This window comes from Cryptomeria japonica, chromosome 11, assembly GCF_030272615.1.
Source record: "Cryptomeria japonica chromosome 11, Sugi_1.0, whole genome shotgun sequence".
In the NCBI taxonomy this organism is placed as follows: domain Eukaryota; kingdom Viridiplantae; phylum Streptophyta; class Pinopsida; order Cupressales; family Cupressaceae; genus Cryptomeria; species Cryptomeria japonica.
This window is the reverse complement of record NC_081415.1, coordinates 184,403,640-184,422,761: the sequence shown is the minus strand read 5'-3', so window position 1 is coordinate 184,422,761 and position 19,122 is coordinate 184,403,640. Positions and strand designations below refer to the sequence as shown.

At 36.1% G+C, this 19,122-nt stretch overlaps 1 protein-coding gene across 1 annotated transcript; it reads left to right on the top strand.

Moving 5' to 3' along the window:
• The first annotated feature begins 2,888 nt into the window (after positions 1-2,888).
• On the top strand, positions 2,889-18,752 carry LOC131859762 (vacuolar protein-sorting-associated protein 11 homolog). Its single transcript, XM_059213799.1, has 5 exons — positions 2,889-3,439; positions 15,061-15,234; positions 15,459-15,764; positions 15,909-17,681; positions 17,838-18,752. The coding sequence occupies exons 1-5, from the start codon at positions 3,221-3,223 to the stop codon at positions 18,222-18,224; spliced, it is 2,859 nt and encodes a 952-aa protein (XP_059069782.1). The 5' UTR covers positions 2,889-3,220; the 3' UTR covers positions 18,225-18,752.
• Positions 18,753-19,122: the final 370 nt, after the last annotated feature.

The following is a 19,122-nucleotide window of genomic DNA, read 5'->3' as shown; positions in this document are numbered from 1 at the left end:
GCAATGGATGCGCCAAATAGATTTGGAAGGTCAATTAGGAATTTTTTTGGTCTATTAGCTACATAGATTTGTGTAGTACATGAGGTCAATTGGTAGGCCATTCAGAAAGTGTTGTTATTTGTGCAACATAGGGCTCAATGGAGAAGTGATAGATTCGAATAAACTATGAATCCATTTACAAGTATCTAAACATGATTGAAATAAAACCTTTGAATCAAGAAAATAATTAGGTTTCAATACCAACAGACTCATGTTATGTTTGCAATAGGAAGAGAGGGAGAGAGGGGGAGAGATATGGATAGCAAGACAAAGAGATAAAGGGGGAAGAGTGAGAGAGAGGGGTAAGGAGATATAGATATAGATAGGGATGCATATGGATATGGAGATGGAGATGGATAAGGAAAGGGATATAGAGATGAGAGAGATACAAAGAGAGAGGAGAGGGGTAGATAGATATGTAAGAGTTAAATATACTATGAGAGAGATGTAAAGAATGATATAGAAAAAAATATAAACATAAAAATAGAGATGCAAAATGATATATAGAGGTAGAGAGAGGGAGAGATACATAGGGTTAGAGAAATGGAGAGATAATGAAATATAAATATAGGGATAAATGGAAGAAGAAATATGGAGAGATAGAGATAGCGAGGCAAAGAGATAGAGATACAAAGGTATAGGGAGAGGGAGAGGGAGAGAGAGATTGATTGATCGATATAGAGAGGGAGACATGTTTAGAGATAAAGGGGAAAAGATGAAGATAGAGGGAGATAGGAAGTAGGAGAGAAATTTATATAGATATAGAGAGGTGTAGCATGAGAGATAAATATAGGGTGATAGTAAGGGGGGACAAGAGGAAGAGAGAGGTATAAAGGGAGAGAGAGAGGGGAGATAGAGATAGATAAGATATAAGGAAAATAAGAAGATATTGAGAGTGGTAGTGAGGGAGGGAGAGAGACAAAGATAGAGACAACGAGTAGATGTATACAAATAGATATAGAGAGAGGGAGAGACAAGGAAAGGGATAGATCAATTGAGAGAGATAAAGAGAGGAAGAGATTTACAAGGAAAGATAGAGATATATGGGAAGAGAAAGAGATAGAGAGAGGTATATGGGAAGCGAAAGGGAGAGAGAGAGAGGAAGAGATAGAGAGATAAATAAGGAGACGGGAAGGGAGCAAGGGAGGGAGAGATGGGAGAAATAAAAGGGGAGATATAGAGAGGAGGGAGAGAAAGGGAGAGAGATAGGTAGAGAAAGGAAAGAGAAGAAGATGGAGATGGAGAGAGAGATAGGTAGAGAGGAAGAGAGATTAAGATGATGAATATATAGCCCAATATATAGAGAGGGAGAGAGGGAGAGGGAGAGGTAGGCCAATATATAAAGAAAGCGAGGGAGAGGGAGAGGTAGGCCAATATATAAAGAGAGTGAGGGAGAGGGTGAGATATATATAGAGGGATATATTTATTAATATATATTATATTATATAATAATTATAGAATATAATATCTATTAATAAATATAACTATAATATTATTAATACAAGGGCTGTTATATCTAAAGGTGAGTAGTGATTAAAATTGAGATGAAAATCTTTGTGTGGAACCCAATAGTTTTCAAGAGGAGTTATTTGAATCAATGGAGATATCAAAATTATAATATTACTTTAGACATAAATTTAATAATTTACATTATATAATATAATATAAAATAACACAATTTCATTTGTATTGTATTAAATTTTTTAGTGTATATTAATTATATATTAAGTTGATAAATGATTAAATTAAAAAGTATATTTTTTAATTTATTAAAATTTAAATATTAATAATATTATATAAATCAAAAGTAAATTAATTTTAATTATTATTTGTAATTTCGTAAGATAATATTATTCAGAATTACTTTAAAATTTAAATAAAAATTAAATACAAAATTTAAATACATAAGATATAAATATTAAATTAAAAATAATTTAAAATAAATTAATAATGAATAATAAATTTATAAAACAAATAAATAATTTAAAAAAAATTAAAAATAATAATAATAATATTTTCATAAAAAATATATCAATTAATTATTAATATATTATAATATAATAATTAATCAATGATTAATAAATATTATAATATAATAATTAATAAAAAATAAACATTTAATTTATTGCTTATATATTATAATGTAATAATTCTAAAAATTTTAAAAATTGAAAATAATATTTATGGTATTTAAAATCATTCTCATGTAAGAGAGAATTAAAAACAAGAAGAATAAGGAGAAAGCCCTAGAACACCTTTCATTTTCTTAGGGATAAATAATCATATATCATTAGAATCATACCACACAATTTGCAGGTTTGTCCATGTTGCTTTGAACCATAAATTTGGTCTAAATAGGAGTTGACCTAGGGGTACTTACTTCTAGTGATTTCACATCTCCTTTAAGGTTTTCTAAACACCACCTTGACACAATCAAACTTAAAAGCAAAATCAAAGGGTGATCATTTTTTGAAATTTTCTCTTACATAATCATCATGACCATTGTCTATTTTTATGGTGCTTAGCTTTAATCTTAATATATTTGAATGACCACAAAGAATTTTTTAGACCATATACAAAACTCTAGCCATTCATCACAAAATATACATTAAATTTTGTATCTCGATAATTAAATTTTTTATATTACATCAACATTTATTCTTCATAATTGTTCCAAACCTAAGTGCACTATCCTCCTTTTTAGTTATCATATTTATCATTTATAAATCCAACTAAATTAATTAAATAATTATTTACATTTATTTAATTAACTATATCTATTTAAAAATCGCTAAACTAATCGCACTCCTTAAAAAAATAAAATGATAATTTAATTCTGATTAAGAAAAATAGCCATAAAATAAAATAACAAAGTAGAGTCTCGACGAAAGCACCAGACAGGTGATGTTTCTGCAGTTCAGTGAAACGCCTGAATAATCCATATAGTCGGTTTACAGAAAAATATTCTCTCTTTGTATATACTGATGAGATCGATTAAATCCATGCAATCTCGATAGATGATTGTCGATCGAATCAGATCCTTAGCAATTCTCTTAAAAAATGGTGCAGATTGAGGTTTTTTAAGGGCGTTCAGGGATTGAGGTAGTAAATTGCGTCTGTGGATAAAATAAGCTCGAAATTTCATTACAGAAGGCGTCGTGGAAAGGGTAGGAAAAAGACAATGTATCAGTGGAGGAAATTTCAGTTTTTTGAAGAGAAGGCATCAGGATCTTCTGTTGCAGAGGAGTTGAAGGAAAATGTGGAGTGCTGTTCGAGTGGCCGCGGGCGCATGGTGGTTGGATCGGGTGATGGAATGGTACACGTGCTCGACCGAGGTTTAAAGATCAATTTCAGCTTTCAGGCTCACACTACGAGTGTTCATTTTATTCAGCAGCTTAAGGTGTAGTGCAATTTCATATTTTCTTTAAATTTGTTTAGTTTTGAGGTGGTTTTGATCATTTTTAATGATTATTTTTTTATAAAAATGGCTATGTTTCTTTCTAAGATTCTTAGGGTTTGCAGAGTATGGTTTAAATTTAATTTATCAAGTAGGATTTGAAGGACTTTAAGGTCATTCTGCGAAGGTTTAGGTGCAGTGCAGCTTTTTACTGTGTTTGAAGATGTTCATTTTTAGGTTATTTTTTAATTTTTCCTGATTATAGAAAATGAAATTTCGAGATTTGGTTGCAGTGCAGCTTTTTACTATGTCAAAAGATATTTAGTTTTGATGCTCTTTGCCTCTGACACGGTTTACTACTTTTTTCTGTCATTGACTAGCCATGATGATTGCCCTTGATCTCAACGGTGTCATGAAATATGTTATATACTGAATGCTTCATGGTGTCTTGATAGTTCGTATTTCTGTTTTTAGGACTATCTTCAGTCTCATTTTCACATGGACATTTTTCACACCATCTGTGACTGTCATTATGCTCTTTAGAATTTGTCATTCACCTGACTGTCTTTATGTCTGCCTTTCGATAGCTTTAACAGGTGGAATAATGTCCCTTGCCCAACTTGAAACCATGTTGTTCCATGTCACTGTACCTACTAAGTTGACCATATTCATTGCTTCATGACCACATCTTTTGCTCATTGTCACATTACCTCAAGTCTAATTCTCATGCCTCTCTTTCATTGTGTTTTTCAAAAACCCATACTTTTGATTATACTGTGATTCGGGTCTCTTAATTTCAATGATATCACTGCCTTCCATAGCTTGAGATGTGCACTTTAATAACAACTATGGCCTGCCATTTTCATACAGGCACTGTCATTTAGAGTGATAAAACAACATGTTCTTTGTAGACCTTACTACTGTTACACCATGCCATTCATTCGTATGTCATAATAGAGCATTTGACTGTCATGATGCACTTCTCTTTTCTCTACTGTTTGGCAACGCACCATCTTTTCATTATACCCTGCAGATGACCTCAAAATAATTGACCATTTGTCATTTTGACATTGACAGTCTTGATCAGGGATTAAAGTTGACGAGCAAAAGTTAACAAGGCAACCTTCTCATTGTTTTGAAATTTTCAAACATTTGATCTCTGTGTTTTGTTCTTTGGATTGTCTATGACAGCCATCCTTTAGACTGTTGAAAGTTGAAACCTTGTCATATCTTCAGTGTGCATATTCATCAAGACTTCCTTATAATCACTAGCCTTTTCTTTTTTTAAATCTGCACATAATACCCCTAAGCCTACTTTTACTAGAGTCAGTGTGCGGGTGTGTCCTAAGATGGCTTCCAAACTGATTGCTCTTCTTCATAACAGTCCACTTAGGTAGAGTTTGACTAAGTTTTTTGCATTGTCATCCCTTTTACTGTCAGGCTAAACAAGTTTGGCACTGATTGGCTGTCACAAGATCAATAAGGCTTGTTGAGGCCACATGAACTGAAAAGGGCACAAAAAAGTGTTCAAAATTAACTAATTTGATTTTCCTGCCCTGATTCGATAACTTTAGATCACCCACATGTTTTTGCTTTGTGTCCTGTAGCTGCTTAAACAACTATACTGATGATATGATGAAAGAATAAGTATCCGGTAGATTACTGAGAGGGGGGGTGAATCAGTAAACTGAAAAACTGATACAAACTTCCCAAACTCAATTTCAATCACACAAAGTAAACTTATCAACAAAATATCACTGTCAAGATCAATACTCATAAGAATACTCAACATCAACCAATTAACTGTTATACCAACTTAACAGTAAACATCATTCAACTTGTAAACATCCAAATGCTTAATCATATATCAACATACTTCAACTCTCAATAATTCCGGTTATCATGCCTTATTAGAATAGTTAAGTAGTTAATCAAATCAACAAATAAGATCATAACCACAAAAACATTCACCACATAACACAAATGTTTATACGTGGAAAACCCAAATAGGTAAAAACCACGGTGAGATGAGACTCACAAGATAGCTATCTGAACTCTTCTGAAGTTTTCCCTGTTAGGAGCCAAGCCTGTTAAAGCTTTTACAATAAGTCCTGTTAAGAATTGATCCTGTTAGGAATCACCCGGTTAAGGGATTTTACAAATGCCTTGATAAAAAACAAATACCCTGTTAGGAGTAACCTCGTTAGAGGATTTAAGAATCCAAGCTAATGGACCACCTTGTTAGAGGATTTAAGAATTAACCAAGCTTGCTAGAGCTTACCCGGTTAGGGGATTTCAATTTTGCTGTAATTGTTAGAATACAACAGGTTTTTCTTGATCTGTCTGAATAGCACTACATTTGTTTGATCAGATCCTTTTAAGCTTCAATCTGCCTTTACTCAAACTGCAGGTTCATTCTCCGGTTAGGCAACCGCACACTCAACTGATTTTTGCCAACACTTTTTACAAAACAACTTCATCGACCTTAAATACAAATCAATTAGGTCGGTAACATAACAAAAACCTAATTCTCTCATAGAGATTACAAACAGGTCGGTACAAGTGTGACCGTTGGATTTACATAACAATCTGTACACATTCTTCAAGAAAATTCCAACCGCTCCATGATCACCGCTTCATCGGACTTGTAACTCATCACATGCTTTTCATTAGATGCAATCCACTTTGCTCATTCCCAAGACAAACAAACAAACAAAAAAACAAACAAACACACCATAACCGCTCAACATCAGATAATAAACCATCATAACCATTTCAACAAACTTAATCGGTTAGGGTTTAACAAAGACAACTGGTAGGGTTTACCAGTTAGATAGTATAGAAAGGGTTTAAGCTTATACACCGGTTACCGGTTCAACTCACAAACTTACATACCGGTTTACAACATCTTCCACAAAGCTCTTCCTATCGGTTACTAGACAATATCAATAATAACAATAATATCAGCAATATCATTACCGATTCAATTGACATCAATGACAACATAACATATCATTAATGCAATCTTCATGCAAATGCCAACAATCTCCCCCTTTGGCATTGATGGCAATACAAATATCAACGCCTCTGATTGCTGCTGTGATTGGTGAATAGGAATCCTGGTTTACATTACCAAGTATACACCATGCTCTATTTGTTTTCAACCTGTCGCTGGTTTCCCTTTGCCAATCACATAATTCTTCTCCTAATCACATAATTCTTCTCCCCCTTTGACAGCAATGCCAAATTGAAAGTAAAACATGTAATTGCAAATTTTCACTGTGCATCAACAACATACTGCAACTAGATGCTCCCCCTATGGAATACATCCACTCCTACATCAATCCTTCTAAGATTTTGCAAGTGATTCAGAGACTGATGCAATTAGCATCATGCTCAACTAACTTCATGAAGGGGTACAACCCCTAGTTGACTTCTAAGACACTCAAATGTAGTCTTAGGCAGAGGTTTGGTAAAAATATCTGCAAGCTGCTCCCTGGTAGAAACATGCTCTAAGATAACATCTTTGCTTTGAACTTTTTCCCTTAAGAAATGATACTTCAATTCAATGTGCTTGGTTCGTGCGTGCAAAACAGGATTCTTAGAAATATTTATGGCACTTGTATTATCACATAAAATCTTTATAGGTTATGAGATTTTCATCTTGAAATCTTCCAAAATGTGCCTCATCCAAATAGCCTGTGTGCAATTCATATAAGTTCCAACATACTCAGCTTCAGCAGTAGATTGTGAAGTACAACTCTGCTTTTTAATACTCCATGAAACAAGCCTTCCTCCTAGAAAAAATGCTCCATCGGTAGTACTTTTCCGGTCATCAACATTTCTTGCCCAATACGCATCTGTGTATACTTTCAAATCAAAGTTTCCTCCATATGGATACCATAATCCATAGTCAACAGTACCTTTCAGATATCTAAAAATTCTCTTGGTTGCTATCAGATGTGCTTCCTTAGGATTCTTCTGGAATCTTGCAACTATACCAACCACATGGGCTATATCCGGTCTGCTGTGAACAACATAGTGTAATTTGCCAATCATTGACCTATATTCCTTTTCATCAACAAACTTAGATTCATCTTCCTTGGACAACTTACAACCTGCAACCATTGGTGTTCCAACTGGTTTATAGTCACTCATGCCAAAAGTCTTCAAAACCTCTTTCACATACTTAGGTTGTGTAATGAAAATACCATTCTTCATTTGCTGTATTTGCAAGCCTATGAATTTTTTTATTTCCCCTACTAAAGACATTTCAAACTCATTTTTCATTTCATCTGCAAAACTGTTGCTCATGACATCATTGCCTCCAAATATGATAACATCAATAAATACTTCATTTACCAGTGTTTCATCTCCTTCAGACTTGAGATAAATGTTACTATCATCACTGGTTCTTGCAAAGCCTATCTTCATCAGATGCGTATGAAGCCTTTCATACCTTGCTCTAGGTGCCTGCTTTAATCCATACAAAGCTTTATGCAATCTGCATACCATGTCTTTCTCATCTGTCAAAGCATAACCATTTGGCTGCTCTATGTATACCTCTTCTTCCAATATCCCATTCAAAAATGCAGACTTAACATCCATCTCGTATACCTTGAACTTCTTATGGGCTGCAAATGCAAGTAAAGTTCTGACACCTTCCAGTCTTGCTACTAGTGCAAAAGTTTCGCCATAATCTTCTCCTTCTTCTTGTGCATAACCTTTACAGACTAATCTTGCCTTGTTGCGAACTACAACACCATCTTCATTCAATTTGTTTCTGTATACCCATTTAGTACCTATAACATTCTTATTTACTAGTCGAGGTACCAGGGTCCAAGTGTTGTTCTTCTCAATTTGATCCAATTCCTCCTCCATAGCTTTTACCCAATGATCATCACCAAATGCCTCCTTAGCACTTCTTGGTTCAATTGTGGAGATCATGCAAGAGTTCTCTCTTATTCTCCTTCTAGTTAGTACTCCAACATCCTTATCCCCAATAATCTGTTCAGGACTGTGGTTCAGTCTCACATATCTAGGAATAGCATGATCATCATCTTGAGGTTCAGCTTCTTCATTATCATCTTCTTCTGAATTTATTTGTTCCGGTTGAACAGGTGCATCAGAATTTGCTTTACCGGTTTCCGATTTAACAGTTTCAGGTTCCAAAAGCAAAATGCAAGGATCTTCATCCTTTTTCTCTGAACTGGTTCCTTCCGAGACTTCAGGACATTCATCTACTCGAACATCAACACTCTCAACAATTCTCTATGTCCGGTTGTTGAAGCATTTGTAGGCCTTACTCTTGGTGGAATAGCCAAGAAATATGCCTTATCACTCTTAGCTTCAAATTTGCTAATGTAATCACCTCTCTTAATAAAACATTTGCTACCAAATATCTTAAAATAGCTAACATCAGGTGATCTTCCATACCAATATTCATAAGGGGTTTTGTCCTTACCTCTTTTCACTAGAACTCGGTTCATTGTGTAGACAGCTCTACTTATAGCTTCTTTCCAAAATGTTTTCGCTACACCTCCTTGTATCAACATTGTCCTAGCAACTTCAACCACTGACCGGTTGTTCCTCTCTGCGATACCATTCTGCTGTGGTGTCCTTGGTGCAGAAAGCTGCCGTTTGATACCATTCTCATCACAGTACTTAGTGAACTCCTCGGAAGTAGATTCACCGCCTTGATCTGTGCTCAGACATTTTATCTTTTTGCCACTCTCTTTCTCAGCTAAGGCCCTGAATGCCTTGAACTTACCAAAAGCTTCATTCTTATCCTTCAAGAATGTAACCCACATCATCCTTGAGCAATCATCAGCGAAGATCATGAAATATCTGTCACCTTGAATGCTTCTTGTTCTTATTGGTCCATAGATCTGTATGAACCAAATCTAACAAGTGCTCTGTTGAGAAGGACTTGCTCTTGAAAGTCGAAGAAGTCATCTTTCCTAACTGACATTCTTTACAAAGAGCATTAACCAGTTTGTCTAGCTAAGGCAAACCTCTTACTGTCTTGGATTTGCTCACTTTAACAATGTTATCAAAGTTTATATGACAAAATCTCCTATGCCAAAGTCAGCTATTATCTATCTTTGCAATCAAACAGTTGCTAACTTTAGGATTAAGATGAAATAGATTACCTCTGGTTTGTTTCCCGGTTGCAATCAAGTCACCTTTGTTGTCAAAGATTTTGCACATACCATTTCTAAACTCCAGTGAGTATCCTTTGTCATTAAGTTGTTCCACACTCAGAAGATTGTGCTTTAGACCTTCAACCCAATAGACATCGTCAGCACTGCTCTTCCCACTAAGAGAAATAACTCCCTTACCTTTAACCATACAGGATGAGTTATTGCCAAATCTGACAACACCGCCATCAAATTCTTTCAAGGAAAGAAATTTGCTCCGCTCATCGGTCATATGATGTGAACAACCACTATCAATGATCCAATCATCAGAGTTATCCATCTTGGATACTAATGCCTTCTGGTCTAATATCTCTTCCTTAATTGCTACAAACACAATATCTTTACTAGCATCATCATTAGATTCTTCATCAGTGATACCACTGTCAATAGCTATAAGACAACCTCTCTTGCCTTTACCCTTATACTTCTTGAATTTGTCTCTCTTGTGTTCATTTTCACCATTAGGACAATTAGCTGCTATATGACCAATCTTGTTGCAAGCAAAACATTTTAAAGGTAGTTTACCTCTGTATTTTCTAGTGCCTCTAGGCAGTCGTTTTGCCAACAATGCTTCAAGCTCCACTAAGCTGTCTTCATCATCAGCATCTCTGCCGATCTAGATTCATAGCCATGACTAGTATCTCTACTTTTTCTCACAGATGGGTTAGAGCCATGATTTCTGTACACTACCATCATAACTATTTAATTCAAAAGCAGTAAGCTGGCTAATGATAGAGTCAAGAGTTACCTTAGTTTTGTCAATGGACTTCAGCCCCTGAATAGCTGCAACTCAGATAGCATAGACCGGTAGCAGGGTTCTCAGTATCTTACTGATCACTGTGGCATATTCCACTTTCCCTCCTGCACTCTTTATTTCACCAAATATCTCTTTTATCCTTTGACCATACTGCTGGATATTCTCACCTTCGGACATTCTCATGTCATCAAACTTTCCTTTTAGGTTCTCCTCTTTAGCAATCTTAACATGTTCATCACCGCTATAAATCTCTTCAAGTTTTTATCAAGACCATGAACATCTACATATTCAGCATCAGACAGGGAACTGATAATAGCCTCCAGTGCTTGATGATTTTCTTGTTGTTCTTTCTTCTGATCATCAGTCAGAGTTCCAGTAGGTGCAATATACTTAGTTTCTACATGATCCCAATACTGACTTCCCAAACTCTTGATGTAAATCTTCATTCTATCGCTCCATATCTTATAGTTTTCTCTGTTGAACTTCGGACCTTCCTTCTTCATCATGATCTACAAGATCTTTTCCTCAAGTTGTTAGGCTTTAGATTTAAGAGGACCTGAGATGCTCTGATACCAATTGATGGTATGATAAAAGAATAAGTATCTTATAGATTATGAGAGGGGGGGTGAATCAGTAAACTGAAAAATTGATACAAACTTCCCAAACTCAATCTCAATCACACAAAGTAAATTTATCAACAAAATATCACTGTCAAGATCAATACTCATAAGAATACTCAACATCAATTGGTTAACTGTTATACCAACTTAACAGTAAACATCATTCAACTTGTAAACATCCAAATGCTTAATCATATATCAACATACTTCATCTCTCAATGATTGCGGTTATCATGCCTTATCAGAATAGTTAAGTAGTTAATCAAATCAACAAATAAGATCATAACCACAAAAACATTCACCACATGACACAAATGTTTATACGTGGAAAACCCAAATAGGTAAAAACCATGATGAGATGAGACTCACAAGATAGCTATCTGAACTCTTCTGAAGTTCGCCCTGTTAGGAGCCAAGCCTGTTAAAGCTTTTACAATAAGTCCTGTTAAGAACTGATCTTGTTAGGAATCACCCGATTAAAGATAAAAAACAAATACCCTGTTAGGAGTAACTTCGATAGAGGATTTAAGAATCCAAGCTAATGGACCACCTTGTTAGAGGATTTAAGAAGTAACCAAGCTTGTTAGAGCTTACCCGGTTAGGGATTTCAATTCTTCTATAATTGTTAGAAGACAACAGGTTTTTCTTGATCTATTTGAATAACACTACATTTGCTTGATCAGATCCTTTTAAGTTTCAATCTGCCTTTACTCAAACTGCAGATTCATTCTCCGGTTAGGCAACCACACACTCAACTAATTTCTGCCAACACCTTTTACAAAACAACTTCATTGACCTTAAATACAAATCAATTAGGTCGTTAACACAACAAAAACCTTATTCTCTCATAGAGATTACAAACAAGTCGGTACAAGTGTGACCGTTGGATTTACATAACAATCTGTACACATTCTTCAAGAAAATTCCAACCGCTCCATGATCACCGCTTCATCGGACTTGTAACTCATCACACGCTTTTCATTAGATGCAATCCACTTTGCTCATTCCCAAGACAAACAAACAAACAAACAAACAAACGCGCCATAACCGCTCAACATCAAATAATAAACCATCATAACCATTTCAGCAAACTTAATCGGTTAGGGTTTAACAAAGACAACTGGTAGGGTTTACCGGTTAGATAGTATAGAAAGAGTTTAACCTTATACACTGGTTACCGGTTCAACTCACAAACTTACATACCGGTTTACAACATCTCCCACAAAGCTCTTCCTACCGGTTACCGGATAATATCAACAATAACAATAATATCAGCAATATCATTACTGATCCAATTGACATCAATGACAACATAACATATCATTAATGCAATCTTCGTGCAACTGCCAACATATACCTCGTCAAACTGAATCTCCAATTTCAGATTCAGGGTTGACAATTCATCATCACTTTGAGCTTCCAAGCTTGGGATTGTTTTATATTTAATCTCCTTTTTATTTCCCCAAGCTACTTGACGATCCCTTCCCCATGCACCTTGTGGAGTGTTGAGACAAGAAATGCCTTTATGGCAAATCTCTTGGTCTCCACACCTAGTCCTCTCAATCCATGTCCCTACCTTTCTTCAATCTCCACCCTTGATTCATCTTCAATCTCAACTGTCCATTCATCTCCCTTCTGCTTCATTCTTCTTCATTAAATCATGATCTTCTAAGTCATCTGAGCCGAGGAAAAATTTCACATAGCCTTAAGCTACTTCGTCCAAAAAACAAAAAGAGGAGACTATTGCAATATCACCTCTACTAGGTAGTGGCACTATCATTTTCCTCTTGTTTCTACTTTAGATTACTGTACTAATGAAAACACAATAACACCAAACTGAAATGAGAGCAAACACAGAGGGTACAGCCATGCAAAATTTGTAACCATGCTATAATGAGGTTGTGCCTACAGGTTAAGCAATTATGTTGGTAGATAGCTTTGACTTGACAGCAACACTGGACTTGGGTACTTTGTTTAACCCTTCATCAGCTAGGCAGTACACATCTTGTTTGTCTCTATCATGACTGCTACGACTCAATCTTCACAATGACTGTCCTTTCATGTTTAATAGCACTTACCCTCTTGAACGTATAGACAGGTTCTCCTGAGACTATCACCGTTGTTATAACCTCCCCCATTGTGCCCTCTATGACTGAGACCTTCTTTCACTTGTCATTGACTGTCCACTAACCCATAGACTGTCATGTACTTTATGCCTTCTGTGCACCTTTCCTAGGCCTGTAGAATACCGTCCCTTGCTCAAATCTTTCAAAATGGTCATTGGGACTGTCATCATGAGGATTGTCCTTATCACCATGCAATGTTCTTCACATGATACCATGACATTTTGCTTTGACTGCCTATGCTATCCAGTCCACCTGTAATTTCAACTTATGTCTCTCAACCTGAACCATTTTGGAGCTTTATTTCTTTGTAAATCAATATCGCAGGCACTCTTATGGCTACTATTAATGAGGAACTATTGACAGTCCCTTTATTGACTGTCAATGTAGCACAGTCATATTCAGGGCTGCACTCTGGTTATCACTGTTTCCATTGAATGTCTTTTTAAAATTTTCATGACTGAGACTCTTTGGTTATCAATACCCTATTACCCTTGGACTGTGCATGATGCTGGACTGTCAAGTTTTTTCAGTCTTTTTGTTATTCCTCATGAATATTGATTGATTTTCGATTTGTTATTCATCTATATCCTTAAGTATCTTCAAAAAAAGGTTTATGAACCAAGGAACTGTACACCTATTCTTATAAATCACTTAATAGGACTACTGTAGTATGAGGACTTTCATGGCTGTCTTTTATGCCACTAGGACTGCACAATGGCCTCTGTCTTTATACAGTCAACCAGCTCTTCATAGATTGCCCTCTTCTTTCAAAATGCCTTCAACACTAACTTCTTCTCTCTTTTTGCTTGCAGTTTGTCTTTTGAGCTGTTCTTGTGCATGTATTCATTGTCTTCATAGCAGATTATTAGCATGATCATGACTGTTTTCTTCTCTAAAAAGGGACCGCCCTTTCTTGATTCATGGACTGCCACTAAACCTTTGATTTCCTTTGCCCTCTTTTGCTGTTGATCTTTAAGATTTTTCCCCTTCTTAAGAACTGAAAGATTGCATTTTTATCTTTCTATGGGTATCAAGGTGGAACTCTTGATATCTAAAGGTAGGGTTTGCAATGCTTGACAAAGATTACAACAAAAGAAGGTATTATCATCTCATATGGCTGCGACGTATGCCACAGAGACAGAAGAAGCTCAGGCACACCATGTTAGACTATCAAAACGTGTAAAGGAACTCCATGCATGAGTTTCACAAGAACCTCTATTACCCTCCATTATTCAATATGTGGATCAGCATGATGGTTTCTTATCTTTGCATGAACCCGAGAGGATATCCTTAACAAAGATTTCAATCAATACAGAGCATACCTGGCATTCAAGAACAAGAAAACGTGTTTGGCCTGCAATATGGAAATGTGTGAGTGAACTCGTTGAAGTCTTGCTTGATCATCAACATGGAGCCTTCCTTATCTATTAAGTCTTCTTCAATGTGCCCATTCTTTCTCTAGAAATCTGCAATGAGATGAATAGCTGGAGCATGCAGTTGCTGTACTTGCACTAGATATGAGGGCTTTTTTCATGCTAAACAACAGGAAACTCTTATTCTCTTAAGTTTTCTTGCCTTAATCTTTCAAATGAAGAAATCAGCGCGAAACTTGGTGAGAAAGTATTACGTGACTTATAAAGTATTGCTAGTTCAGAATACTGTCCAATTGCTGTGGTGGTGACTTTTAGTCTTTGTTTTATTCATCTCCTGAACTTATGCTGGTCTTGGTGATCAAATGACTATTTTTAGTTTTAAAGCATTTGTTTTATAAAATCTTCATCATGCAATATGCAATTTCTTGTTTGGAAGTAACAAGTCTCTTAATTTAATAATTCCTTGTAGCTGGCATTGCTTGAATTTCTAGTGTTCAATAGAAGCAATCATTGAAGTTGTGTCTTGTCTGTTCTTTTGAACCATGCAGCAACGGAATATGTTGGTAACTGTTGGTGAGGATGAAGCAACATCACCTCAACTGTCAGCGATGTCACTTAAGTTTTTTGATATGGATAAGATGGAGCCAGAGGGGTCAAGTACCACAGGTCCCACTTGCATACAAATAGTGCGAATTTTCACCAGCCAATTTCCTGAAGCAAAGGTGTATTTTTATTTTATGTTAAGCTTTTATATTCTTTTGAGCTTACCTAGCATCATTTGTCTGTTATATAACTTTGTTGTTCATTTTTTGTTGAACAAGGCACCATGTCCTTATGAATCAGAAATGCTAGTTAAAGTAGAAAATTCCAGTGAAGCTTATGTACTGTTTGTAACTGCTCTGGCATGATTTTCAGTCTTGAAATATTATCTTCCAACCTCCTGCAGATTACATCATTTTTAGTTTTTGAAGAGGCGCCTCCAATATTAATGCTCTCTATAGGACTAGAAACAGGTCATATCTATTGTATAAGAGGAGATGTTGCTCGGGAACGCATTGTGCGTACAAAGCTTCAGGTTGATGCATCTCCTGTGACAGGACTAGGATTTCGAGCTGATGGTTCAGCTCTTCAGCTTTTTGTTGTGACAACAACATCAGTGAGCCTCTTTGACATGCATAACCAGCCTCCTAGGATGCATGTTTTAGATCAGATTGGGTGTGAAGGTAATTGTGTGACGATGAGTGATAACCAGGTACTCCATCCACTTTCAGCAATTGAATTCCTCGTAATCATTTTTCTCTTCTTATTGCAGTTAAAGCAATTATTACATGTCCAACCATTTTCATTGGCTAGTAAATAGACTTGAACAGGATTAATTTTTCTATTTTCTGAGCAGGAATTGGTTATTGGGAGGACTGAGGCCATATATTTTTATGAAGTAGATGGGCGAGGTCCTTGCTGGGCCTTTGAGGGGGTCAAGCAGTTACTTGGATGGTTTCGAGGATATTTGTTGTCTGTCATTGCAGACCAGAGAACAAATCGCAGCATTTTCAACATATATGACCTGAAAAATCGTCTGATTGCCTATAGTTTACCAGTTGAAGAAGTCTCCCATATGCTTTGCGAGTGGGGAAATATTATCCTTCTAACCAGTGACCATAAAGTCTTGTGCATAGGAGAGAAGGACATGGAAGGTAAACTGGATATGCTTTATAAAAAGAATTTATATACTATTGCAATAAATCTTGTCCAAAGTCAACAAGCAGATGCAGCAGCCACAGCAGAAGTGTTGCGAAAATATGGAGACCACTTGTATGGGAAACAAGACTATGATGAAGCCATGGCACAGTATATTCGTACTATAGGCCAGCTAGAACCTTCTTATGTCATTCAAAAATTTCTTGATGCCCAACGCATTTATAATCTTACTAGTTACTTGGAAAAACTACATGAGAAAGGTTTGGCCTCTAAGGACCATACAACCCTTCTTCTGAATTGTTATACCAAACTTAAGGATGTAGCAAAGTTGGATGAGTTCATTAAAGGTGAAGGTGAGCACCGATTTGATGTGGAAACAGCTGTAAAAGTTTGTCGAGCAGCAGGTTATCATGAACATGCAATGTATGTTGCAAAAAAAGCTGGGAAGCATGAATGGTATTTAAAGATACTACTAGAGGATCTTGGCAGTTATGATGAGGCTCTAGAGTACATCTCTAGCCTTGAATCATTTCAAGCTGCAGTTACAGTGAAGGAATATGGAAAGATTCTTGTTGAGCATAAGCCAGATGAGACTATTGCTATCCTTATGAAGCTTTGTTCTGGTGATGATGAATCGGTTTCCAATGACTCTTCTGTTAACCTTCTTCCTGGCAAATGTCCTTCACCAATTGATTTTGTAAATGTTTTTATTGACCAACCTTTATATCTCATGACTTTCCTAGAAAAATACATCAGTAAAGTTAAGAATTCAGCTGTTCATGTTGAAATTCATAACACACTTTTGGAGCTATACTTGTCTGATGATCTTTCTAGCTCATCATTATCCAAATCTAACGTCCAGGGTGTGGAAACTTCTGGACAACGCTCAAACAGGAATGTTATGTCATTGTCAAACATTGGGAATAAAGGGAAAGGAGTAATGGAAAATGGACAGGCACGCATGGGAACAGATGAGCGTACAGGAAGACTGAACAAAGGATTAGCCTTGCTTAAGAGTGCATGGCCTTCTCATGAGGATCATCCAAGCTATGATGTGGATCTTGCAGTTGTTCTTTGTGAAATGCATCAATTCAAGCAAGGGCGGTTATTTCTATATGAAAAAATGAAACTGTATAAAGAAGTTATTTCTTGTTATATGCAAGATTCAGACCATGAAGGTCTGATTGCTTGTTGTAAAAGGCTGGGTGATTCGAGCAGGGGTGGAGATCCATCTTTGTGGGAAGATGTACTCAAGTACTTTGGAGAGCTTGGAGAAGATTGTTCAAAAGAAGTTAAAGAAGTGCTGGTGTATATTGAAAGGGATGACCTCTTGCCCCCAATTATTGTTTTACAGATTCTTGCTAAAAACCCATGTCTCACACTTTCTGTTGTTAAGGATTATGTTGCACGAAAGCTAGAACAAGAATCTAAACTTGTGGAAGAAGATCGGAAATCAATTGACAAGTATCAGGTAACAGTTCAAACTGGCTGAATTTCCATGCTTGTTAATATCATGTATCTAGGTAATGTTAATTAATTTACAAAAAAGAAAACGTGAAAGAGAGTTTCCAGGTATTTGAAAGAGACCTTAGTTTAAAGGTTGCCATCTCAAAATTTTGTGCTGCAGGAAGAGACTGCAGCTATGAGGAAAGAGGTACAGGAACTCCGTACAAATGCAAGGATTTTCCAATTGAGCAAATGCACTGGATGTACATTTACTCTTGATCTTCCAGCGGTTCACTTTATGTGCATGCATTCATTTCATCAACGCTGTCTTGGTGACAATGAGAAGGAATGCCCTGTTTGTGCTCCCCAGAACAAAACATTGCTTGAAATGAAGAGGAGCTTAGAACAGAATGCCAAGGACCATGATCGATTTTTCCAACTTGTTCGGAATTCAAATGATGGGTTTTCTGTAATTGCTAATTACTTTGGTAGGGGAGTTATGAACAAGACAAAAGATGGCAATTCCAGCAGCAGCAGATCAAACACAAGCCCATTTAATGGCTATTGAAATAAATTTATTCTGCAATACATGCTTCCCCATTCTCCACTTTGTGAAGCAGAAACAGGTCATTTGACAGACCTTTTCAGCTCTCAATTGCTTGTGTTAAGCACGGTGTGGAATTTCACTAAAGCCCTAATCTTGCACTGCAGGTGCAAACCCATGTCTGTTGGAGATCATAAGTTCTTGCTTTTGTTGCTTGGGCCAAGTTTTTCTTATTTCATATTTAACTTGGAAAAGGATTTTATAAGCATATGCTGATGAGTTTTTCTCTACAGAGGGTGGTACAGCCGTTGATGAACTTGCATTCCGTTGCACACTAAAAATAATGAGAGGTTTTCTTGTCAGTTAGGAGTGCAGGATTAGTTTCTTGTTTGAGATCATCCTGGGTCTCAGGTCTTAATTTAAGTTGGGAGTTGTTTTGCAAGTTAATGTGCATCTCTTGAAAGTGCAATTGTTTACCCTGGGAATCGTGTGTATTTTATTATTTACTTGAAATGGAAAAATGAGAGACAAAATGGCTGAATTTACAGTTCACATTTTTATTTGCTAATTTGTATATTTTTGGTATAGCAGTGAAGGTCAACTCATCTTACTGTTTCATTTTACTAAGGCAAAAAACTAAACAGCAAAGTTATTCGCTGTATGTCGACGAAGAGTGGCTTTCTCCGAGGCTTTAATGGCAAACAGAGTAAACATTTTTTGGTGCTCTTGTGGGTTCAACTGCGCTCTTAGCTAGCACTATTTTCTTTATTTTCAGTATTTTCAATGTAAATTCTTTTTCCCAAATATAGAAATTGATTATTTGGAAGTTTACTTTCATGTTATCAAGTATTTTTTTAATAATCAGATTCATTTGCAAAACTTCTTCCTATCAGGGGCAAATATAGACGATACTCGTGCAAAT

What these genes read in the sequence shown, in the direction of transcription:
- LOC131859762 (XM_059213799.1), top strand. Translation starts at nt 3,221, where the DNA reads ATGTATCAGTGGAGGAAATTTCAGTTTTTTGAAGAGAAGGCATCAGGA. An exon ending in ATTTTATTCAGCAGCTTAAG is followed by an intron (nt 3,440 to 15,060) that starts GTGTAGTGCAAT and finishes TGAACCATGCAG; the next exon opens with CAACGGAATATGTTGGTAAC. An exon ending in TGACGATGAGTGATAACCAG is followed by an intron (nt 15,765 to 15,908) that starts GTACTCCATCCA and finishes TTTTCTGAGCAG; the next exon opens with GAATTGGTTATTGGGAGGAC.